Below are 25,889 nucleotides of genomic sequence, written 5' to 3' on the forward strand. Positions count from 1 at the left end.
TGATCCCCACCCAACCTACCTTCCGCTTTCATTTAACTGCTTCAGTTCAGTTCAGTTCAGTCGCTCAGTCCTGTCCGACTCTTTGCAACCCCATGAATCACAGCACGCCAGGCCTCCCTGTCCATCACCAACTCCCAGAGTTCACTCAGACTCATGTCCATTGAATCCGTGATGCCATCCAGCCATCTTATCCTGGTTCGTCCCCTTCTCCTCCTGCCCCCAATCCCTCCCAGCATCAGAGTCTTTTCCAATGAGTCAACTCTTCGCATGAGGTGGCCAAAGTACTGGAGCTTCAGCTTTAGCATCATTCCTTCCAAAGAAATCCCAGGGTTGATCTGCTTCAGAATGGACTGGTTGGATCTCCTTGCAGTCCAAGGGACTCTCAAGAGTCTTCTCCAACACCACAGTTCAAACGCATCAATTGTTTGGTGCTCAGCCTTCTTCACAGTCCAACTCTCACATCCATACATGACCACAGGAAAAACCATAGCCTTGACCAGATGCACCTTAGTTGGCAAAGTAATGTCTCTGCTTTTGAATATGCTATCTAGGTTGGTCCTAACTTTTCTTCCAAGGAGTAAGCGTCTTTTAATTTCATGGCTGCAGTCACCATCTGCAGTGACTTTATTTGAGTGTTATTCTGTTCCCAGTAAGACTGTAAGCCCCAGAGGGCAGAGACAATACCTTACATTTTATCCCTCAGGACTTAAAACAATACTCTTCTAAGCTTACATCTAATAAAGTAATCATTGGACAAACAAGGAGAAGACTCACGGTAGGTTCTCTGCCAGACTAACACATCTTCTTTCTTCCCAAAGGCAGCAAGTGTTATGGTTAGATGGTGTCCTCCCAGAAGCTTTGTGAGGTCCTGACCGCTAACACCCATGAATGCCACTTGTTTGGAAATTGGGTCTTTGCAGGGGTAATTAAGTTATAAAGAGGTTGTCCTGGGATTTCCCTGGTGGTCCAGTGGCTAAGACCCTGTGCTCCCAATGTTGGGGGGCTGGGTTCAATTCCTGGTCAGGAAACTAGATTCTATATGCTGCAACTAAGACTCGGAGCAGCCAAATAAATAAATATTTTTTTAAAAAGTCGGGCTTCTTTGGCGGTCCAGCAGTTAAGAACATGCCTGCCGATGCAGAGGACATGGGTTCAATCCCCAGTCCAGGAAGATCCCACGTGCCTCGGGGCAACTAAAGCCTGTGAACTTCACCTACAGAGCCCATGCTCTAGAGATCACACACCACAACAAGAGAAGCCACCGCAGTGAGGAGCCTACACAGCACAACGAAGAGCAGCCTCTCCTCACGGCAACGAGAGAAAGCCCACGTGCAGCAGCAAAGACCCAGCACACCCAAAATAAATAAATAAATCTTAAAAAAAAAAAAAAATCCAGGGACTTCCCTGGTGGTTCAGCAGTTCAGTGGCTAAGACTCCGTGCTCCCAACGCAGGCAGCCTGGGTTCAATCCCTGGCCAGGAAACTAGATCCCACATCCCGCAACGAAGACCTGGTGTAGCCAAGGATATACCTATTTATGTTTAAAGGGGTCATACTGAGTTAGTATTAGTCGTTCAGTTGTGTCTGACTCTTTGGGCTACAGCCCACAGACCCCATGGACTGTAGCCCACCAGGCTCCTCTGTCCATGGGGTTCTCCAGGCAAGAACACTGGAGTGAGTTGGCATTCCTGTCTCTGGGGGGCCTTCCCAACCCAGGAATCTAACCCAAGTCGCCTGCAGTGCAGGCGGATTCTTTACCGTCTGAGCCACCAAGCTGGATCCTAATCCAATATGAATGATGTTCTTATAAGAGGAAAATCTGGGCACAAACAGTCCGGGAAAAGACAGCAAGTGAAGATGCAAGCATAGACTGGAAGAAAGCTGCCACAAACCAAGAAAACTCTGGGGCTCCTGGAAGCTGGACAGACAAGGAAGGCTCTGCCCCGCCCCGCCGCCCCGCCACCCCCTGAGACTTCCGTGGGCACATTGTCCTGCCAAAACCTTGATCTCAGGCTTCCAGGCACCAGGACATGAGATGATGGCTTCCTGTTGTTTCAAGCCGCCCAGTTTGTGCCCCTTTGTTACAGCAGCTGCTGGACACTAATACCACACTGACTAGACTAGTTACATCCATATGCAAAGACTTCAGTGATGTGGTTTTTATATCCTTGTTGGGCACAGGAATGATAGTGCATGTCTGTGGTCCCAACATAAACTAGGAGGCGGTGATGGTGGTCCCCACACTTCAGGCCCACGGTGTGAAAACGCAGAGTGTTTAAGTGCTGGCATTAAGCCATCCTCCTCCATTCATACCCACTAGTTCTGATCCTCTGAAGGATGCAAAGACACCTGTTTCACTAACCCACTCTGCTTGGAAAGGCTCATCTTTCCAAGACTGTTTCCCAAGTCAATGATGTCAGACTCTAAACCTTAAAAAGCTAGAATAAAATTTCTATTAAAAAACCAATATTTTTTTGCTTTGCCTATGAATTTTTACTTTAGTATCCCAATCATGACAAATTCAAATAAAGCTTTTAATAACTGATTTTTAATAAGAAGCTAAGAGAGAAAAAATTTTCCTGGCCATGTTCCAGAAGCTACTGTCCATTTGATTTCCACTTGCCCATTTTGCTCTTATGAGATTCCTTTGGACTGCAAGGAAATCAAACCAGTGTATCCTAAAGGAAATCAACCCTGAATGTTCATGGGAAGGACTGATGCTGAAGCTGAAGCTCCAATACCTTGGTTACCTGATGCAAAGAGCCGACTCACTGGAAAAGACCCTGATGCTAAGACTGAAGGCAGAAGGAGAAGGGGACGACAGAGGATGAGATGGTTGGATGGCATCACTGACTCAATGGACAAGTCTGAGCAAGCTCCAGGAGATGGGGAAGGACAGGGAAGCCTGGTGTGCTACAGCCCAGGGGGTCACAAAGGGTCAAACACGACTTAGCAGCTGAACAACAACAACAACAACTGTGCTCTCGCCACTTTTGTTCTTAGTCTGTGATTTATGATAAAATACACCCAAGGTGTCAGGAGTGCCCAGCCTTAGCTTCAGCTATATCCAGACTCTGCCCTCCCTCCCACGCCCGGCGGCCTGGCCCCCAGGAGGAGGCCCAGACTTACAGATTTGGAGGGAGAAGGATGTGTCGGCGATGCTGATGGAGGCCTGGCTGCGCTCTGGAAGGAGGACGGGCTGAACCTCTGGCCTGTGTCCGGAGGCGAAGAGGAGGCATCGATGCGATTTTCCAGTCGCTCAGGCTCGTGCTTGTAGGACTCGAGGGGGAACGTGTGCTGCTTGGCCACTTGGGTGGGTGTCGACGGAGAGGAAGAGAGGCCTGGGGTGGAGGAGGGACCACAAAGGGTGTGAGCGATTTGCTGACATGGAGAAAAGGGCTCCCAGCTGCGAGTGCTGGGAGTCTCACACGGCAAGAATCTAAATGATTCAATTCTGAATGCTGGGGACAAGCTTGCGTAAACTACTTCTAATCCCTTAGAACTGGTTTTGTCTAGAAATCCCTGCCCCACCCAACCTGAGCCGTGGGCAGAGTCCCCCTTGCTGTGACAGGGACAGTTCAGAAGTTGTCGGGTGATAAGACTTATGCACACTTGTCGGATGTGATTTTCATAGTTAGTCCAAGACTATTGGATCTCCCCTCCCTCCCCTACAAAGCATGGTGTTGAGAGTGTGTGGAGTGGATCCCATAGTCCTTGGGATAAGACATAAGGAAGTTCATATCCAGCAGAGATGAAGGTCAGAAGTCACATGACTACACCAAGGACCAGACCAGACACGCTGTTATTGTCAAAATGTGTGATGTGAAAACCGGCTCAGAGGTTAAAGCGTCTGCCTCCAATGTGGGAGACCCGAGTTCGATCCCTGGGTCGGGAAGATCCCCTGGAGAAGGAAATGGTAACCCACTCCAGTACTCTTGCCTGGAGAATCCCATGGACAGAGAAGCCTGGTAGGCTACAGTCCATGGGGTCGCAAAGAGTCGGACACGACTGAGCGACTTCACTTCAAAACCGCCACTGTGGGTGTGCAAGAGCTAGAATCACTGTGAAGATGATCGCTGGGGTGGCGTTGGGAAGGAAGCGCCTTGCGGAGTGAAGACCTGGATAGGACTGGAACCAGGAAGAAGTGGGTGGGACGCGGGGGACAAAGAACTGGCAGGAGACCCGGGCATGAATCTGCCCAGAGTGAGAGGCTGCACAGTCCACAGGCTTTGTGCAATCCTGGAGGCCTGTCTAAGGCAGGCGATTGTCACTCACACCTGCCTGATTATGCCTGATCACGGTTATGGCTGAATGGAGTCCCCCAAACAGATAAGTTAAAGTCCGAACCCCCAGTGCCTGTGAATGTGACCTTATTTGGAAATAGATCTTTGCAGACAGAATCGAGCTGAGATTATACTGAAACAGGCTGGACTCTTAACCCCACGTGTAGTGTCCTTATAAGGGGAGAAGACACAGATACACACACAGGAGAAGGCCACGTAATGACGGAGGCAGACACTGGGGTGAGGTCTCGATGAGCCAAGGAATGCCAAGCGCTGCCGGCAACCATCAGAAGCCAGAAGATGGGAGGAGGGTGGTCCAAAGGTCCAAATTTCCAATGATCAGATAACTGACTCCCGGGGATGCAATGCACAAAATGATGGCTGTAGTTAACACTGCTGTATGATACACAGGACAGTTAACTCCTGAGAGCTCTCTCATCACAAGGAGAAAGCTCTTCCTATTCATTTCTTTTCCTTGTTTCTGTAGAGATGAGGGATGTTAGCTCACCCACTGTGATCATCATTTCACAATACGAGCAATTCAAAGTACCATGCTGTATGCCTTAAACATATACAGTGACGCACATCAATTATTTCTCAATAATAGTGGAAAAAGGAAGCTAGAGGCGGCAAGGTGGGAGGCTATTCAGTCTCAGAGGGGGTGTGGTGCTGCTGACACCTTGGTTCAGACTTCCAGCCTGTGGAATTACGAGAGAATAAACTCCTGTGGATTTGTGCTACCGAGTTTGGGCCACTTTGTTACGGAAGCTCTAGGAAAACAACACAATAATGCTGCCTGATACCGATTTGTTTCCAAGACAGGCGGACTCTGGATTTGGGTCTGGTCTCTCACATTTATAGGTAACTGAATACAATTTCTAAATTATTTAAAAATACAATAGGCATGCAAGCCAAAGACGTCAGTGAACATGGTCCCAGGGCCACCGTCTTGCTCCCTTTGACCTTGACGAAGACTGGTCACCCTACAAGCCACGCGCCTACCCTGTGCTGCCCTGTGCCCCGTCCAGGCTCCTCCGCTCGCCAGCCCTGTGCACTGGTGCTCCTTCTTCTGCTTCCATCCTCACCCCCCAGACCACCTCCCGATTCATCCCATTCTCCCCTCCTGACTCTGCGGCCCTGTGAGCCTCAGCCCATCTCGTCTGCACCAGGCCTACCAGTGAACAACAGGCTGCTTCAGGCCAAACCAAACCAGACGAAAACAGGTGACTGCCTCGTGTGTGCTCAGTTGCTCAGTCGTGTCCAGCTCTTTGTGACCTCGTGGACTGCAGTCTGCCAGGCTCCTCTGTCCATAGGATTCTCCAGGCAAGAACGTGAGAGTAGATTGCCATTTCCTTCTCCAGGGGATCTTCCCAACCCAGGGATCGAATCGTGTCTCCTGCACTGGCAGGCGGGCCACCTGGGAAGCATGCACGTTTCTTCTCCCTGCTCCAACTCATCGTCTGCCCAGCGCTGGTCTGGGAGGGGGCCAGGTGTGTGGTCAGTGTCCCCACCCCCCCCCCCAACAGGCAGGGAGACAGAAGGGGGCGGGGCCAAGGCTCAAGCTGGGCTGGCACCTTCCCTCCCATATTTCCTAGATGGGAGCACTGGGAGTAACCAGGTCTTTTTCCAGGGACCCCGTTATCCCAGGAGCCACCACACCAAGCAGAGATCTCAGCCCCCAGGGTGAGCAGGGAGGAGCTCCAGGGAAAGCAGGAGGTAGACTGCTGTCACCGTGCCCTTGAAGGTCTCCAGGCTTATGACGTGAAAGGCCCCTAGGAGCAAGACCCCAAGCTCTTTTGAAAAAAGGTGCACACCAAAGGTTTTAGAAGCAAGGCCCACTTGGAGGAGGGGTTAGGGGGGTGGGGAGGGGAGGGTGGAGAGTGGGGACCCTGAGGAGGGAGAGATTTGAATCCAGCAGCTCTGCAGGGCAGACAGGGCAGGAGGGGGCGGATTGTGAGTGATACCCACAGCCCGGCAGGAGTGAGGCTGGGTCCAGGTGCACCGACCGGGAGAAGGAAACCCCTGCGCTGTCCTGTGTGGACGCCCTTGGGCCCCAGGGGTGGTGGCGTGTCCTTCACTGGCTGCAGCAATGGCCACACAGTGGCCTGGGACGGACCGGCTCCCGGGGCCACGGTGGTCCCGTGAGAAGTGTCATGGTCCCTGCTTTCCACTCTGGCCGGGGGCCCTGGACGCAAGGCCCTTCCTCTGCCTCTCTGGGGTGTTCCCTGCACTCTGGGGTGTGTGCTGGAGAACTGACAGGGGTTCTCCACGGAAAGGAGGGAGGGCAGGGCTGCTCCCTCCAGGCTCCCCCAACGCCCCCCACTTCCCCTTCTCTGCAAGAGATGCTGCCCACTTAGACTGGACTGGGCTTATCCAGTCCTCAGGATAAGCCCCCTCCTCTGCTGCAGGGGGACTTTCAGAGCTGGCGGAACTCCTGGCTAGTTCTTTGAGACAGCGTGTTCCCTTCTCAAGTGTAAGGTATTAGAAAGCACTCCTTAAAGCCCAGATGGCGGCTTCTGTGTCCCTTGGGGCTCGTCCCATGAGCATGGGGACAAGTGTGACTGGGTCCCCATGGAGGACAAGAGGGACGTTCAGAGGACACAGCTGTGCGGAGCCACCTGTGCGGAGGAGGAGATGGCGGATTTGCTATACGGAGGTGGAAACAGGGGAACTGAAGGGAACTCTATGGCCCTCAAGAAAGCTCCTCTCATGGAATTCTTTCTAATGTCAAGAGGTTCGTCCACCTTCCACCTGGCCTTCCTGCGGGCTCTCCTCCCTTCCCAGAGGAGGTGAGTCCTGTGGGGGATACAGGATGATACCTGGACTTCAGAGCCGGGAGGCGGAGCCTCGGGGGACAGGTGACATGATGTGTGGGTTAGGAACGTGTGTAGCTTAGGACACAGGGCAAGAACTCTGCTAGAACCCAAAACATGCCCCCTCTCTGCACTGCAGCCTGACACACCTCTCAGGGTAGAGTCTTACGATACCATCTTACCAGTCACAAAGTGCTGGGGTACACTCTTGCTTCCTTTGCCCCCATCCCCAAGAGAGAGGGGGTGGGTGTGCGACCCTACTTCCCAGGTGAAGAGAGTGGGGACTAGAGAAATCACTCACTGGTGTGAGTGGGTGGCAGAGGCCCATTCTGCCACAGTGACGCTGGGAAATCACCCAGAGAAAGAACACAAAGACTTAGACTCACACTTTGGGTGCGTGACTCACCCTTCCAGAAAGCGGGGTTTCAGAGGCTAAGAGGAGGGGGAGCTTGGGAAGCTTGAGTGCCTGGAGGGAAGGTGGGGTTGCTGTCAGAGGAGAGCGGGGCAGCCTTGTGGGGTGGGGAAGGGCATGTTCAAAGAGGGTTTCTCTTTCATGCCAGCCAGAAAGAGCAGAGAGAATTTCAACAGAGAGGGGTCTTCCGATCACATTTATGCCCCTTTCCCTGGTGGCTCAGATGGTAGAGGATCCACCTATAATGCAGGAGACCTGGTTTCCATCCCCGGGTCAGGAAGATCCCCTGGAGGAGGAAATGGCACCCCACTCCAGTATTCTTGCTTGGAGAATCCCATGGGCAGAGGAGCCTGGCGGGCTACAGTCCATGGGGTCACAAAGAATTGGACACAACTGAGCAACTAACACTTTGACCAGTGAGGGGAAAACTGCCTAATGGAAGGAAGGGGGGAGCGGGTAAGAATGATATGCCTAACATTTTTTTCCCCTTTTTTGAATATTGGCGTCACCATTCATAAAGAAATCCTCCATTACCATCAAACAGACTGATTTATTTTCTTAATCGTAAGATAAACTGCCAAGCTCAGGCTCCCAGGAGAGGCCGGTGTCTGAACGGCCAGCGGCTCTGGGCCAGGTCAAGGTGCGGCGGACGAGTCCCACCTTCCGGTCTGGTTGGAGGAAACGGAACAGGACTCAAACCCAAATGCACAGCAATAGCACCACGCGGCGAGCGCTAAGAGCCAAGGGCCCGTAAGCCCAGAGCAGGGGGAGCTCAGAGACGAGGCTGGAGGGGCGGGAGGCCCCACGAAACACCGGGAAGGGCGCGACTCGAGAAGGAACCGGATCTGCCCCCAGGTGAGGCGGCTTTCGAAGGGGCCCAGACTGGACAGGGCTGAGGCGACATGACCGAGAAGCCCCAGCAGGCTCCCCGGTTCTGCTCTTCTGGAGGGCGCTCCCACCCTCCCCCAGCCCCTGAGGACTTTGGCAGCACTGCCGCCACCTCCGAGACTGAACAATGCCCCCGCGTCTCCCAGGGCGCAGCCAGGGCCAGTGAATAGGCCCAGTGAGTGAACAGAGGCGACGCCTGGCAGCCACACCAGACACCAGGGAGCCACGAGCTGGTGACTTCAGGGGGCCAGGCCATGCTGGCCGGAGCTGCGCCTGGAGGGGAGGGGAGAGAGGAGACCGGCGGGGCCGCTGGAAGGTAATGAACAAGAGCAGCAGAAGGGTGCAGAGGAGAGCCCTGGGTTTCGGGAGCCTTGAGTCTAGGCCTAGTTTCACCACTAGCCAACCCCCTGCTTGGTTTAAAAAAAAAAAAAGAAAAAAAGCCAGGTTGACCAGATGGCTGTGTGGTGTGCGGCAGGGGAATGGGGGGTGGGAGCCTGCCTGACATGTGGTGTCCCCTTCCCCAGGGCAGCACCAACCTTCTTCATGCATATGGTCTGAAATACTCAGAAACATACATTACAGAAATGAAAAAATTCATTTTCTTCCTGATCGTAAATGTCCTTGCTGCCCAGCGTCCCAAGAGCCTGGGGTGAGAAGCACAAATTTTCGATTCACCCTGCATGGTGGTTTGCTAACACGTGGCCTTTAAAATAACTAACGAGTCATCACAGATGAGGAATAACAACAACAAAGTTAGTTCTTCCTGACATTAAAAAAAAAATCTTTATTCAGTTATCATAGTACGATTTTCCTGTATTTATTTGGTGTTGGCGGGGCTGGGTTTTCGTTGCTGTGTGGGTTTTCTCAGCTGTGGCAACCAGGACGACTCTGTTGCACAACACGGGCTTCCTGTTGCAGTGGCCTCTCGAGTTGCGGCTCAAGGGCTTAACTAGAACATGGGGATCTTCCTGGGCCAGGGATCGAACCCACATGCCTTGCACTGGTGGGCAGATTCTTTACCATTGGACCGCCAGGGAAGTCCAGTTGTTCCTGACTTAGGACGGGTGGTGGATGGTGATGAGGGTCATGGGGGGATGGCGACACGGTCAATATGTGTCAAACCAGTAGCCCCGGCCAGGGAGCCGCAGGGACCCCTGTGGCTAAGGAGCCAGGCCACGGATAGGGACATCAGAGGGGACAGAAGGCCCAGGGTAATAGAAAGAAGACAAGCAAGCTGACCACAGGCCAGGGTCCGGTCTCCCCTGCGGGGAGTGGTCCTCACGTACAGGGCACACACATCCATCAGGGTGCTCCCCGCACCCAGGGCTGACGTCCATGAGACACCGGAAGCAGAAGAAGGGCCACAGAAGCAGAGCCAGTTCCCTGGAGCTTGTCCGCAGGTCCTGCTCTAGGCCTCTCCAGCCTCAGTCCAAGCATCTACCACTCAGGCACGGAGAGGATGCGGCGGGGATGGAGGGGAGGGGCCGCCCTGAGCCAGGGCCTGCCGGGAGGCAAGCCTGCAACCCTCCAGACAAGCAGTCACAGTCCAGGTAGAGGCGCCGAGGCCCGCGTGTGGGTACCTGTCCTGCTTCTGCAAATCCCCGGATCGCAGGCCTCCACTCTGGCTGTCCAGGACGGCCAGTGCCTGAAGGGGTGAAATACAGCCCAGAGCCACCAACTGACTCGACAGGGCAGGACAGCTACAGGGGTGGGGGTAATACCCTGAGGTGGGGACTCTGGAAGGAAAGGCAATCTCACCTTTCTCGTCCCTGCAAGGTCTCCCAGGGTAACCCACGGGAGCCTGGAAACACAAAGGTGTGTGAGCTCCGTGTCAAAACACGAAGCTGGGTCATTAGGAAACCTGGGCCCAAACATGAGACCCCAGTGCATTCTGGGCACAGGCCAACCTGAGGTCTGAGCCTTGATGGGAGAGTCCTCAGTCCTTCTTGACTTCAAGGGATCATCTATGGCCTTTCCAGTGGCAGCTGGACTTTCTGGGGCTTGAACACTCCGTGAGGGGAAACCAGACTCTCTGGCCTCAGTGGGCTGGGGTCGCCCTCTGCAGAAGCAGGTGCTCTTGGGACTTCCTTGGTGGTCCCGTGGCTAAGACTCTGTGGAGCCAATGCAGGGGGCCTGGGTTCCGTTCCTGGTCAGGGAACTAGATCCCACGTGCTGCAACCAGAGTTCGCAAAGCACAGCTAGAGATCCCTCGCGCTGCGACTGCAGATGGAAGATCCTGTGTGCTGTAACTAAGGCTCTAAGACCTGGTGCCACAGCAAAATAAATACATATTTAAAAAAAGAAGAAGAAGCAGGTGCTTCTCTTTGCTCAGGAGGATGGATCAGGCACCCCCCACTCCCGGCCCCCAGCCTGTGTGTGGTCCTGGTTTGTCCCAGCCTGGCGGTGACCTGTTCTCAGGCTCTAGGCAGAATACCCATGAAGAGTCCCCATAACTTTCTCACTGAACTCTGGATACCTTTTTGCCTCCCTTTCCCATGGGAAGGCTTTTCTCAAAACCCTTGGTCTGGGCAGTCCTCGGTCTCCATCTCCAGAGTTTGACCCAACACCCTGGGGCAGCGCGTCTGAGTCACCTGGCCAGTTGAGATGGTTTCAGCCCACAGTTCTCAAACCGGCCTGAGCAGGACCACCCAGCAGCTTGGAGAATATTCCATCCCAGAGCCTAAAGATTCTGTTGAGGGCATCCGAGGTGAAGCCTGTGTGTTTAGCCACTCAGTTGTGTCCGACTCTCTGCAACCCAGTGGCCTGTAACCCGCCAGGCTCCTTTGTCCATGGGATTCTCCAGGCAAGAAAACTGGAGTGGGTTGCCATTCCCTTCTCCAGGGGATCTTCCTGACCCAGGGATCGACCCAAATCTTCTTCACTGGGAGCCGTGTTCTTTACCATGGTCCAAGGTGGAGCTTGGGAACCTGCATTTCTGAAGTTCCCCAGGTGATTCAGGTGGCCAGACAAGTTTTGAACCATTCATTCAAACCAGCTTCCTCATTTTACAGATAAGAGACTTCTAAAGTAACTCTAGTTCCCATTCTTGGTGGCCACGTGGCAGCAGGCTCAGCCCTCTCTTTCACAGCCCCCTTCCTGGACAGCAAACTCGCTTCCTCTCTTCCAGGCTCCCTGCCTGACCTCTGATGGAAATAACTCCTCCTGCAGCTGAAGACAAGAGTTTCTGGACTCTTTTCCCTGGTGGCTCAGATGGTAAAGACTCTGCCTGCAACACAGAAGACGCAGCTTTGATCCCTGGGTATGGAAGATCCCCTGGAGAATCCCACGGACAGAGGAGCCTGGCAGACTACAGTCTGTGGGATCACAAAGAGTTGGACACGACTGAGTGACTAACACACTCTCTCTAGAAATGGGCCTGGATAATTTTATACCTGATGGCTTTGGCTCTGGCCCTGTTGGAGCTTCCTCTCAATTCATATATTAATTTGGAATAAGGTTTGGGGCTGCAAGTTTTGCTTATAGATGCGAAGAGCCTGTTTTATAATCTTTTATAACAGAAACTATTCAACGTCTGTTGGAGACCCAAGTTGTTCTGGAGTCCATTTATCATTTTTGATGATAAAGCAGTAGGTGAAAAATTCTTTCAGAAAACCAACTCTTTTAGGACATTTTCTAAGGCTCTTATTCTCCTAGGAGGAAAGCAGGAAAAGCTGCAGTTTCACAGGGGCTTGTACACCCGACAGGATTCTGGACCTGGTTATTAAGTGGTTAGCTCTGGCGTGTTGACTTTTGGCGTGGGTGAACCAGCAAAAGAAAACAAAATAGAAACAGTGGCGGGGGAGGGCGTGGGCACTCACAGAGGTGGTGCTGGCTTGGCCCCAGCTGGGTGATCTGACCTCTGGCATCTGTCTGCCTTTAGAGGAGCTGTGTCCTCTTCAAGCTCCTCTGGAGGCCCGTGTTCTGCTTCATGCCCCCCCCACCCCCAGCAACTTCACTATAGCAATAAGATAAGAGTCTATGTGCCTTTTCAGATGTGTATAACGGACTTTTGGACTCAGAGGGAGAGGGAGAGGGTGGGATGATTTGGGAGAATGACATTCTAACATGTATACTATCATGTGAAATGAATCGCCAGTCTATGTCGGACGCAGGATGCAGCATGCTTGGGGCTGGTGCAGGGGGATGACCCAGGAAGATGTTATGGGGAGGGAGGTGGGAGGGGGGTTCATGTTTGGGAAAGCATGTAAGAATTAAAGATTTTAAAATTAAAAAAAAAAAATTGTGTTTGATGACAAAAAAAAAAAAAAACAAAAAAAAAAGAGTCTATGTGCCTTTTGATGCTGAAGCTCAAAGGCAATTCTCCCAGAAGGGAGGTCAAAGAAAACAAAAAACCCTCAGCTGCTTTGTAAGAGAGAGACATTCTAGAGCTTCCCTGGGGGCTCAGTGGGAAAGAAACCGCCTGCCAGTGCAGGAGACACAGGTTCCATCCCCACATGCCGGGGAGCAGCTAAGTCCGTGAGCTACAACTACTGGGCCTGAGCTCTAGAGCCCGGGAGCCACAGCCCCTGAAGCCCGACCCCCCTAGAGCCGGTGCTGTGCAACAAGAGACGCCATCGAGATGAGACGCCCACATTCTGCAACAAGAGAGCAGCCCTGGGTCTCTGCAACTAGAGAAAGCCTGCACAGCAACGAAGATCCAGCCGCGGCCAAAATAAATACATACTAGCAAAAAAAAGAGGGAGCGATTCTACAGCAATTGTTTCCATATAAGACGGTTTCTGAAAACCAGTTTACTGAGGATTTGACAACATAGGAGAAAGGTTGAATAGCTACCCCAGTGCCCTCTGATGATGATCTTTGTGGGATCACGAACGTAGCTGGCATCCTCCGTACCACACAGATGAATTCTGCTGAATGCGACAGGGGAAATTGGGGCCAAGGGGACACGGCCGTGGTGACCTGAGTGGACACACGTGCCATGACCTCCTTTTACAGTGGAGGAGAGGCAGGCCCTGGGAGGTGATGGGGAGGCCTGGGGGCCATGGCTGGTCACAAGCTGGGCCAGGCATGTCATTGACAGGGGTCTTCAGACCCCCAGGGGGCATCTTCCCTGAGCTGTGAGAGGTTCAGGCTGCCACTCACGAGCATGAGTGTCTGGGGAGGGGCCCATCTGTGTGGGTGAGAAGAAGCAGCAGGTGGTCCCATGGGGGGCCTGGCAGGTACGTGGACTCAGAGGTGGGAGTGGGGGGTACGGGGGTACCCCCTTCCACACCACACGCCCCCACAGGCTGCACAGGGTAGAGAGTGGAGTGGATGGCCCTGACTCAGGTTTGGTAGAGGAAGAGGAGGAGGGTTGGTCTGGTGACTGTCACGTTCTGAGAGCACGCAAGGGAAGGACACTAACTCGGCAGGAGGCCACGGGGTTTCCTACTCACCGGCTGGTGCCAAGGTGCCCGGGGGTGGGGGCAAGGCTTCGTGACACTGGGCACAGGTGGGCCCAGACTATTTCTGGGCAGGAGCCCTCCTAGGGCCCCGTCCTGCTCAGGTGTGGCCTTAGGTCAGGACCAGATTTCTATGTCAGTTCAGACAAGGCTTTGTAACCTTGACCTGGCAGAGGTGCCTGTGTATAACAGCCTCGTGCAGGCAGATTGTCCTGGCAAAGCCAGCCTGCTTGGTACCGGCAGACCTGGCTGTGATGGAAATCGGTGGATCTGGTACGGGGGCACACCTGGCATTGGCCCTGTGAACCGGGACGACCCTACTGTACAGGAAGGGGCAAGACCTCTCGCCCTGGAAGTAGCCTCTCCAAGAGAGGTCTCCACCAGCAGAGCCTCTGCCTACAGGTACCCCCCACCCCGTGCCGACCGGGGACCCCAAGCCGGGCCTCCCCTCTCTGAGCCTGGGATACCAACCCCCCAAGGCTTCCCCTGCCCTGCCTCTAGCCCCTCCTTGGAATTCCTGATTGTCCATTGTCCATCACTTGTTTATTATTCCAGCTAATGGGGAAACCTGCCACTCACGCGGAAGCTCCCAGGGCAGACTCTATAAAATCTGAAATTGTACCTTGAGTTATTCCTGTACTTTCTGCAATTTGTCTGTAGGAACCACTGAGGACCCTTGATGCCAGCACCCCCTCCCCCACACCAGCATGGACTATAGGACCCCAGGGCTCGTGGAACGTGGCCCCTCGTGCTGCGCTTGGCTGCCCCATTTTTGGTGGCTCCTGGGCTGTTCAGCCAGAATCTGATCCCTTCTTCCACATGCTGGACTCAGTATGGAGTGGGCTGTGGGGTCTAGGAAGGGCGCCGAGCCCCCATCCCCTCCCCAAGGGGCCTGTGGTCGTGTCCAGATGTGCAGCCCTCGATGCACCCGGAGCGTACTGGCCTGCCAGGCTGTTGGGTGGCCGGTGGGCCCAGGAGCAGTTCACAAACCACCTCTCTGGAAAACCTCGCCCAGCACAGCAGGCGGAGGAGGCGGGGGCCTGGCCTGGAGTGGGTTAGTGGGGGGTGTGACGCCGGCTCTGGCCTCCCTCTGCTGGGCGCCTGACAGGCCAGGTGGCTGCCGGCCAGTGGGGGCATCCCCTCCCCTCCCCAGGGTGCTGGCGGCGGCCGCGGCCACAGGACTCCAAGCAGGGCTCTCCTGCAACTCTGTTGACTCAACACATCACGTGATGCTGCCTGCCGGGCCTTCGGGGTGTGAGGTGCCGCTCAGGCTGGCCGGCGGGTGTGCCAGGCCAGGGTGGCCTCGGGCCGGGCGGGCACCCAGGCCGAGCCTCTGCCGCCCGCACTGTGTCTATGGAGCTGGTCTGAGCTCCCTGCCCTCCTCATGCACCTCCCGGAGTGAGAGGCGGAGAGCATCCCACTCCCCTCCCTGGCCAGGGATTAACTAAGGGGGCTGGGAGCTCTCCACGGAGGAGGAAGAGAGAGGAAAGAAAGCTGCTGCTAGAAGGAACCCAGGCATCTCAGATGGAAACACACGTCTCACTGTGTCCTTCTAAAGACACCCCAGGGGCGTCCCTGCGGGTACAGTGACTGAGACTCTGAGCTCCCAACGCAAGGGCCCCGGTTCGATCCCTGGCCGGGGAACGAGATCCCAATTGACGCAACTAAAAGGTCCCGCGTGCTGCCACTAAGACCTGGTGCAGCCAAACAAATACGTAAAAAAACACATAGATAAAGAAAGACAACCAGAGCCTCGGACAGCAGCAGCTCGGGAACAGCTCTGGGAGTTCAGGCTGCAGTAAAAGGTCACAGCATCACTCTTCAACTTCCTCTGTGCTTTCAGAAGAGAGGGCACAACCCCGCCAGAGCCTGCTAGGAGAGGGGCTGGCTTTTCCAGGGAGCCTAGCATTCCTTACCTTCTGCGTCTGCCCTACGATACCCACCGCTGTCAGAGCTTATTTTACAGACGGGAGAGGGCAGCCCTGTGTGTGGGACCCCCTACCGAGTTCAGCCGGACCCTGGGGGGCTCTCGGCCCCTCCTCTTCCACACGCGGGACCTGCCCCATCAATCTCTTTGATGCCTCAGGCTCCCCTTTCTCCAGCTGTTTTCCCCTGAGAGATGCCATCCCTGTCCATCGAGGCCAACCTGCTGCAGGCTGGCGGGAGCACAGTTCTGACACTCGCGACAAGGAGGAGGCCACGGAGAGTAGAGGTCTCCCGCATTGCAGGCAGATTCTTTACCAGCTGAGCCACCAGGGAAGCCCAAGAATGCTGGAGTGGGTAGCCTACCGCTTCTCCAGCGGATCTTCCCGACCCAGCGATCAAACCAGGGTCTCCTGCATTGCAGGGAGATTCTTTACCAACTGAGCTACTAGGGACGACCCTTTTATAGTTACAGGAAGCTGCAGTTACAGCTTCACAGATTCTATCTCCTCCACTAAGTGGGAGCGGTAGCAAGTCTTATTTGTCGTCCAGGCCCCCGCGTGCAGGGTACCCGGCACATAGTCCCTCCTCAATAAACACTCGCAGGACCCACGTGTCACCCCTGTCTTGTTCAACAAAATGTTCAACAAGCACAGTCCATGTAAGAACAAATGAATTCACTGGATTCATCAAAATTTAAAACTTAAAGCTTCTACGAAGATACTGGTAAGACTTAGAGAATGAACTTACGTTGCCGGGGGAATGGATGAGGGTAAGGATAGTTAGGGAGTCTGGGATGGACATGTACACGCTACTGTGTTTAATATGGGTAACCAACAAGGACCTACTGTATAGCACAGGGAACTCTGCTCAATGTTACGTGGCAGCCTGGGTGGGAGGGAAGTTTGGGGGAGAAGGGATACATGTATTATGTATGGCTGAACCCCTTTGCTGTCTACCCAAAACGATTACAACATTGTTAATCGGCTACGCTTAGTCGCTTCAGTCGTGTCCGATTCTTTGTGACCCCATGGACTGCAGTCCGCCTCCGTGGCTCTTCTGTCCGTGGGATTTCCCGGGCAAGAACACTGGCGTGGATTGCCGTTTTCTCCTCCAGGGGATATTCCTGACCCAGGAATAAAACCTGCACCTCCTGTGTCTCCTGCACTGCAGGCAGGTTCTTTACCACTTGAGCCACTGGGGGCACCTCTCTTTACGGATGGTGGTGATTACATAATTGTATATGTTTGACAAAACTCAGAACTGTACACCAGAAATGGTGGATTTTACTGTATGTCAACTCCAAGTCAACAAACCTGACGGTTCACAAAAGTGCTCGAACGTGAATTGGCATGACTCAGCGGTAAAGAACCTGTCAACCAAACCAAGAGACACGGGTCGATCCCCGGGTCAGGAAGATCCCCTGGAGAAGGAAATGGCAACTCACTCCAGTGCTCTTGCCTGGAGAATCCCCATGGACAGAGGAGCCTGGGGGCTACAGTCCATGGGGTCGCAAAGAGTCGGACACGACTGAGCAACTCAACAACAGCTGTTTGGCCTGGGCTAACGGGGCCATTCCCCACAGGCCCTGCAGGACACGGACACGGGTGGGCTCTGAGGGGTACCCCTAAGCATTCCCACAGAAGCACCACCCCAGCCGGGGGCCCAAGACCTGCTCAACTAAAAACAGCAGCTGGAATCCCATCCCTCTGCCCTGAAGGTCATCTCAGGAGACAGGCTGGAGCCACTACTGCTGAGCAGGGAAAGAGCCAGGCCTTGGCCCTGGAGCCCCCTGCAAGTCAGTCCACGCCCTCCAGGCCACTGGGAAGGCCAGGCCGTGAAAGGGGAGGAGATGCCCACAGGGCAGCCGGGAGAGGCAGGCCTCACGCTCCATGCCCCCCGGGTGGACTTGAGCCTCATCCAAGGCTGCCTCGCAGACCAGCAAGCCATGTCTCTTCACGGGGCTCCAGGCAGGACTGAGTCCCAGGAAAGTGCAGGGTCAGGGCAGGAGGCCCGGGGCTCTCCTAGGACTGCACAGCGGTCTCGAGCAGAGGGGCCAGGGGAGGCCCCCTTGCCAGGTGGCTGCAGGCCCAGAGCCACTGCTGCGGGAGTGAGAACGCACACCTTTCCTCCCAGACCCAGGTCTCCCTCCAGCTGTCCCCTCGCCGGCTCCATCCACACAGACCCCCCCCAGGCCCGCAGAGGGGCCATGCGTCCCCATCCCATCGGGGCTCGCTTTTCTCTGTCTTCCGTTTGTAGAGACTGCGGTTTTGCTTTGTTTAGAAACCTAAGTGCCAAGTGCACGAGTGCTCACAGACAGCTGACAGATACATTAGGAGAACTTTCTGAAAGAGCTGACCTGTTGATCAGAACTTTTCTAAAAAAAAAATTTAATTGTGGTGAAATACACAACACAGAAAGTCTGCCATCCAAACCCTTTTGAATCATTCAGCTCGGCGGGGTTTAGACACCCACACTGTTGGACAGCCCTCATCGCCACCCAGGTTCCTGACCTGTTCATCTCCCAAAGCTGAGACTCTGTCCCCGCAAGACACTGTCTCCTGCTTCCCTCCCCCCAGCCGCCCCCCCACCGCCCACTTTCTGGGACTATGAATCTGTCTCCTCTGGGCCCTCCGTGCACGTGGGGTCGTCCAGCGTTTGCCCTTTCCTGCCGGCTCCTCGTCCCACGTGTAACGCTCTCTAGGTCCCTCCTTGTCACAGCAGGTGTCAGAATTGTATTCCTTTTCAAGGCTGAATAATATTCTAGGGCAGATAAGGAGATGGCAACCCACTCCAGGATTCTTGCCTGGATAATCTCATGGACAGGGGAGCCTGGCGGGCTATGGTCGGTGCGATAGCAAAGAGTCAGACGCGACTGAGGACACAGCACGCACAGTGTCCCAGGGCATGGCCAGGCCACACCCTGCTTTCCTTTAAAATCCGCCCCCTCCCTAGTGTTGCTATTGCCCTGCTTTCCCTCCTGGGTCTCTGACAGCCCTTTTCCGTGGAGTCAGCAGCTCGCTTGGAACCAACAGCCCGGCTTCCACGCGCCCCTGCACATGGGACATGAGGGCCCAGAACAGGGACTCGGGGCGTGTGACGTGCACGCGGCTCCCAAAGACACCGTGGGGACGTCCCAGCTGTCCATCCCGGTCAGAATCCGTCTGCCTTATTAGCCCATGCCAGGGCCTGTCCCTTCCTCCAGGGCTCTGGGTGTGTGTGGGGTGGGGAGGGCTGTGGTCACAGGACCCAGAACGGGTCACCAGGCTGGCAGTGGGAGGGAGGCCAGAGCGGCGTCAGACAGCCCTGGCCTCCCGCAGCCAAGTTTCCGATGTGCTATCTGGGCGGCCCTGCCAAGGGTAATGTGACATTTACATGACACCCGGGGAGGCAGCCGCGGTGACATAACCTGGGGAGGGCGGGAGGGGGGTGTGTCCCCCGGGCACGGAGCCCACAGCTGAGCACAGTCCGGTGACTCCGTGTTGTGTAAATTCGAGCACTGGTCACCTGCTTCCCCGCCGTGTGCCGGCTCAACCCGCTCCCTCCAATGTGACCGCACTCGCTAAGCCTGTCCCCTCTGGGGGGTCCCCCGCCTCCCTTTCCTCCCCCCACCCCGAGAACGCCACTCCAGGAAACACCCACTAACTTTCCTGGGAGGATGAGGCAGAGGCCCGGCGTGGATCGTCTGGGAGACTCCCAGAGAGGACATGCCTTCCCTGGCGGGCGTAGGTGGCGTGGGTTGTTCTGTGGGTTCACTCACACATGTGTTCACTGGAGTCCAGCTGGCCCCTGTGCCGGGGGCTTCAAACATCCTGGTGGGAAACACGGCCCCTGCCCTCTTTCAATTCCTTCTGCGGGAACCTCAGCACACACTCTAGCTCTGTCACCCACGGGGCTGTGCCCGCGTAATCTGAGCCTCAGTTTATCCATCAGAGAAATGGGCAGATCACACCTGAACGTCTGGATGGGACGCCTCCCACCAGGGAGCACTGCTCCCCACGGGCGCAGCAAAGCAAGGAATGGACCCGGGGGTAGACGAGGCCAAGGCAGGTGTCAGTCCTGACAGATGGGAACATCAGAGCTATTGAAATGGCACCAAACGGGACCTGCTCTCTGCCTGACCTCCCTACCTTCTTCACACAAAGGGACAAGGGCCCCAGAACAGAGAGGCTGGGGCAGTGCAAAGGGTCCAGGTGAACCTGAGCAGATTCCTGTCCCCAGGCCCTCATCTCTGAGCTGAGAGCCTATGGACATCTGGACCTTGGTCTCCTCCCTGTCCCTGGGCACCCAGAGATGCAGCCTATGTCCCTGTGGAAACTCACTCCAGTGCAATGACGACCAAGCTTAAATGGTCATTGGTAGAGTTTCAGTTAAAAAGCAGACACATCACCTTTGCTGACAAAGGTCCATAAAGTCAAATCTATGGCTTTTCCAGTAGTCATGTACGGATACGAGAGTTGGAGCATAGAGAAGGCTGAATGCTGAAGAATTGATGCTTTTGAACTGTGGTGCTGGAGAAGACTCTTGAGAGTCCCTTGGACTGCAAGGAGGTCCAACCAGTCCATTCTAAAGGAAATCAGTCCTGAGTGTTCATTGGAAGGACTGATGCTGAAGCTGAAACTCTAATACTTTGGCCACCTGACGCGAAGAGCTGGCTCATTGGAAAAGACCCTGATGCTGGGAAAGATTGGAGGCGGGAAGAGAAGGGGATGACAGAGGATGAGATGGTTGGATGGCATCACTGACTCAATGGACACGAGTTTCAGCAAACTCCGGGAGATGGTGAAGCCTGGTGTGTAGCAGTCCGTGGGGTCACAAAGAGTCGGCATGACTGAGTGACTGAACAGCAACAAGAGTTTCAGTTAGAAGGAGATAGTTGGCAAGCCAGCAGCCTTCCCAGCAACCCTGAGCAACACCCCGAGACACCCTGGGGATGTTCAAGGCCACCCCTTTACCTCTGACCTTGATCTCCTTTTCCCGCTCGGGTGGAACCGTCCCCCCTTGATGGCTGAGGTGTCAACTGTAAAAAGTTCACCCTCATGTTAGTAGGACATGCCTGAGAAGCCACATGAACAGTTGTCACGAGGGCTCAGCAGCAGTTAAGATCTCTGGGCAGAGTTCCTGCCTGGGTGCCCCCCTCCTCCACAAAGGCTGCCTTCGTCCTTTGGGCGAGGCTGCTGCTGGCTGATCTCCCAACAGATGTGAGGGAGATTGGCCTGGGTGGATGCGGTCAAGGGTACAGTCTCAACCCCCTGCAAGAGGGAGGTGCTAGGGTTACCACGGTGAGCCTGGTACCTCTGATTCCCTAGAGTAGAAATGTTCCCAAGCCAGCAACATTTCTTTTGCAGCCTTTATCATGGAGGAGACTGGTATAAAGAGCTTTCCCCATCCTGCTGGAGATGTTTACTTTTCACTTAAGACAAGGCAGAGGGCCCTTTCAGAGTGTTCTTGCTTTGAAATAATCAATTGATGAGATGATAAGCATTTACTGGGCACTGGCTGCACACTGTTTGCCTGGGTGCTTAGCCCTGTGGACTGTAAGTAGCCCGCCAGGCTCCTCTGTCCATGGAATTCTCCAGGCAAGAATGCTCGAGTGGGTTGCCATTTCCTCATCCAGGGGATCTTCCTGACCCAGGTACTGAATCTATACCTCCTTTGTGTCTTGCACTGCAAGCAGATTCTTTACCGGCTGAGCCATCGGGGAGTGAAGTGTTTGGACAGGGATAAAAAGGTATGAACCAGAGATCCTGTGCTTCATATAACGGAACAGGCTGAGGAGACAGGAATGTACGAGCCCATTAAGGCACAGTGCAAGGAAGCACATGATGGAGTGTGCATAAACCCTTTTTGGGAAAACAGAGGGTGTTCACAAATAAGTGAAAGTAAGATAAGGAGCCTGGTACACAGCAGAGCAAAGACCTGTAGGCATGGCGGTAGTGGTGGTGGTGGGGTTGATTCTTGGATGAGGCTGGTCTTTGAGAATGATTAGGGTTAGATCCATTGGGGGAGGTGGGGTAAGGAAGGAACAGGCTTGTGGAGGGGGACTGTGGCCTGCTGCCACCACCTGTCACAAACGACCAAGCACATTACACACTATGGTCTTTACAGAGAAAATCAAGGTAACACGAGGTCATTAGAAGTGAAGTCGCTCAGCCGTGTCCGACTCTTTGCGACCCCATGGACTGTAGCCCGCCAGGCTCCTCTGTCCATGGGATTCTCCAGGCAAGAATACTGGAGTGGGTTGCCGTGCCCTCCTCCAGGGGATCTTTCTAACCCAGGGATAGAACCCCAGTCTCTTACACTGCAGGCAGATTCTTTACCATCTGAGCCACGGGGAAGCCAAGAGGAAAATCTGGTCACAGACACATGGGGGGAAGGCCACGTGAGGAGGGAGACAGAGACGGGAGGGAAGTAGCCACAAGCCACGGGGCAGCAACGATGCCAGCGGCCAGGGGCAGACCTGGGACCGACTCTCCTGCAGAGCCCATGAGAAGGAGCCCACCTTCTGACACATCGATTTTAGACTTCCAGCCTCCAGAACTGAGAGAGAAATGTCTATTGCTTTAAGCCACCTGGTTGGCAGTCCTGTTACAGCAACCCCGTCCATATTGCTGGTGCTCCCAGGCCACGCGTGGCTGGTGGCTATCACACTGGACAGCACAGATAGCGGGACACTTTCGTCTCTACCCACAGATCTACTGGACAGTGCTGTTCCACTGCATGCCTTTTTAAGACAGAAGCAAAGATCAATGGTTCGATTTTCAGGAAAAGTCAAAAAGTCTTTCAAAACGGAGGGAGTCACCCCCATCTATTAATAACTTATCTCTTCTGTAGGTTTGCTGTCTCTCCTCATCTACAAGTAAGCCTGCCAAGGGCACATCATATCCACTCTGGGCCCAGACAAATGCAACTCTCAAGTTCATCAATCACCTAGTAACATAGTCCTTAGGATGGAGCATTCACAGTCCCAAGAACCCCGAGTTAAAATATCCACATTATTGGCTAATAAGATGGCAGCATGGGGGACTTCCCTGGCGGTTCAGTGGCTGAGACTCTGAGCTCCCAATGCGGGAGGGCCCAGGTTTGATCCCTGGGTTGGGGAACTAGAGACCACACACCACAGCTAAGAGTGTGCATGCCGCAACTAAGACCCAGCGCAGCCAAACAGATAAATAAGACAGTGAGTGAAGCCAAAGTTGCTCAGTCATGTCTGACTCTTTGCAATCCCATGGACTATACAGTCCATGGAATTCTCCAGGCCAGAAGACTGGAGTGGGTAGCCTTTCCCTTCTCCAGGGGATCTTCCCGACCCAGGGATGGAACCCAGGTTCCCGCACTGCAGGCAGATTCTTTACCAGCTGAGCCACAGGGAAGCCCAGGATAAGACACCAGAATGAAGGAAAGACGATCATGCGAAGGCCTGAGGGGCATGGCCAGGGGCGTAGGGAGATGCCAAGGAGGCGAGGACCAGAGACCAGAGGTATCCTGGGAGCCCAAGTTTAGGGCCGCTGGCGAGCCCCCCAAGGCCAGAGGCTGGAGAACTGGGACAGAGTAAGGTTGAGGCCCAGCTGTCAAAAGCACAAAGTGGCCTCCGAGCTTTCATACATTCTGAGCACCGCTCACCTCTCCTTTCAGGGCAGCACACACCACTCTGCCCAAAGAGAAAGAGAAAGGGAAATGAAGGAAAGGAACACCAGGCAGAAAGACCCCGCCCACCCTACCCTCCCTTCCAGACACTCATCCTGCTTTAACACCATTTTGAGTTCTCTGACCCACTCGTCAGCAGGGCCCAGAGGCACAGAGGGGAAGGGAAAAGATGGCTCTTCTCCGCCATCATGAATAATGCTCTGCAGCTGCTCTCAGCAAGAAAGTCTATTCACAGAGCTCTCCCGCCTGCTCTTCTGGTGAGTTTGAAATTTACATGAATCAGCATTGCCCCGACCCCACTCGCATCTCCTTCCTGGACAGCAGCAATTCTGCTCCTGGGTCGGACCCCAAGTTTCTACGGCTCCCCCACTCTCTTCTGTCTGTTTTATCAATGAAATGAACTCAATAGTGTCCCTCCTCCCCCAGCATCTTGCTCCTTGTTGTTTGAGAAATGCTTTATTGGAGGAACCAGAGATCAAACTGCCAACATCCACTGGATCATGGAAAAAGCAAGAGAGTTCCAGAAAAACATCTATTTCTGCTTTATCGACTATGCCAAAGCCTTTGACTGTGTGGATCACTATAAACTGTGGAAAGTTCTTCAAGAGATGGGAATACCAGACCACCTGACCTGCCTCTTGAGAAATCTGTATGCAGGTCAGGAAGAAACAGTGAGAACTGGACATGGAACAACAGACTGGTTCCAAATAGGAAAAGGAGTGCATCAAGGCTGTATATTGTCACCCTGCTTATTTAACGTCTATGCAGAGTACATCATGAGAAACGCTGGACTGGAAGAAACGCAAGCTGGAATCAAGATTGCCAGGAGAAATATCAATAACCTCAGATATGCAGATGACACCACCCTTATGGCAGAAAGTGAAGAGGAGCTAAAAAGCCTCTTAATGAAAGTGAAAGAGGAGAGCGAAAAAGTTGGCTTAAAGCTCAACATTCAGAAAACGAAGATCATGGCATCTGGTCCCATCACTTCATGGGAAATAGATGGGGAAACAGCGGAAACTGTCAGACTTTATTTTTGGGGGCTCCAAAATCACTGCAGATGGTGACTGCAGCCATGAAATTAAAAGACGCTTACTCCTTGGAAGAAAAGTTAGGACCAACCTAGATAGCATATTCAAAAGCAGAGACATTACTTTGCTGACTAAGGTCCGTCTAGTCAAGGCTATGGTTTTTCCTGTGGTCACGTATGGATGTGAGAGTTGGACTGTGAAGAAGGCTTAGCGACGAAGAATTGATGCTTTTGAACTGTGGTGTTGGAGAAGACTCTTGAGAGTCCCTTGGACTGCAAGGAGATCCAACCAGTCCATTCTGAAGGAGATCTGCCCTGGGATTTCTTTGGAAGGAATGATGCTAAAGCTGAAGCTCCAGTACTTTGGCCACCTCCTGCGAAGAGTTGACTCATTGGAAAAAACTCTGATGCTGGGAGGGATTGGGGGCAGGAGAAGGGGACGACAGAGGATGAGATGGCTGGATGGCATCACGGACTCAATGGACGTGAGTCTGAGTGAACTCTGGGAGATGGTGATGAACAAGGAGGCCTGGCGTGCTGTGATTCATGGGGTCGCAAAGAGTCGGACATGACTGAGTGACTGAACTGAACTGAACTGAACTGAATCCAGAAAAGGACTGATGCTGAAGCTCCAATACCCTGGCCACCTGATGGGAAATGCTGACTCATTGGAAAAGACTCCGATGCTGGGAAAGATTGAGGGCAGGAGGAGAAAGGGACGACAGAGGATGAGATGGTCGGAGGGCATCACTGACTCAACAGACATGAATTTGAGCAAACTCTGGGAGACAGTGAAGGACAGGGAAGCCTGGCGTGCTGCAGTCCATGGGGTTGCAAAGAGTCGGACATGACTTGGTGACTGAGCAACAATAGAGAAAAATGCACCAGTTTTGAGCAAATGACTAGATGAATTGGCACAAAGTGAGGCAGCTCTCAGGCAAGGTGCAGAATGGTACTGACTCCCAGGAGGCCCGCAGAGGTACCCCCCGCCTCGGAAGGCGATCCCCATATTGATTCGAACATCATCCAGGAGATCTGCTTGTTGCGTCCATGTTCTTTGACACCAGGCTCCTCTTCCTCACCTTGTTTGTGCAATGCGTGCACCACACTCGCCGCACGTGGCCGCAGAATGCTCCATCCTTGAACTCACTGCAGCGCCTTCAGCATCCTGACTGCTGTGGGCACCCGCGGAGTCTCTATGTTGGGATGGTTACGAATAACATCATCTGAACAGCGTACACGTGTTCACAAAAGACGTGCACGTTCACTGGGGGTTCTGCTTGCCTTTATCTGGGGTTTCTATTCACATGCATTAATCTCCCCGGAGAGAAATGAGGAGGAGACTAGCATTGGAGTCTTTGTGGAACTTCGGCAACGTGCTGGGCTACATGTCGCCTCTGAGGGAGCCCAGCACCACCTGTGAGGGAGGAAGTTATCTCTCTGTATGCAGGGGTGCCAAGACTTGGAGAGAGAAAGAGACAGAGAGAGAAGG

The 25,889-nt window shown here is 54.0% G+C and overlaps 1 protein-coding gene across 6 annotated transcripts in view; it reads right to left on the bottom strand.

The window, feature by feature from the left end:
- PRKAG2 (protein kinase AMP-activated non-catalytic subunit gamma 2) overlaps positions 1-25,889 on the bottom strand; it is a 308,173-nt gene that overhangs the window by 108,134 nt on the left and 174,150 nt on the right. For all 6 annotated transcript variants that reach the window (XM_042249294.2, XM_060414910.1, XM_027969032.3 and 3 more), the window contains one exon: positions 3,129-3,340. In XM_042249294.2, the coding sequence (XP_042105228.1) occupies positions 3,129-3,340 (212 nt within the window). The remainder of the gene's footprint in view (positions 1-3,128; positions 3,341-25,889) is intronic.

The sequence above is a fragment of the Ovis aries genome, chromosome 4, assembly GCF_016772045.2.
Source record: "Ovis aries strain OAR_USU_Benz2616 breed Rambouillet chromosome 4, ARS-UI_Ramb_v3.0, whole genome shotgun sequence".
Classification (NCBI taxonomy): domain Eukaryota; kingdom Metazoa; phylum Chordata; class Mammalia; order Artiodactyla; family Bovidae; genus Ovis; species Ovis aries.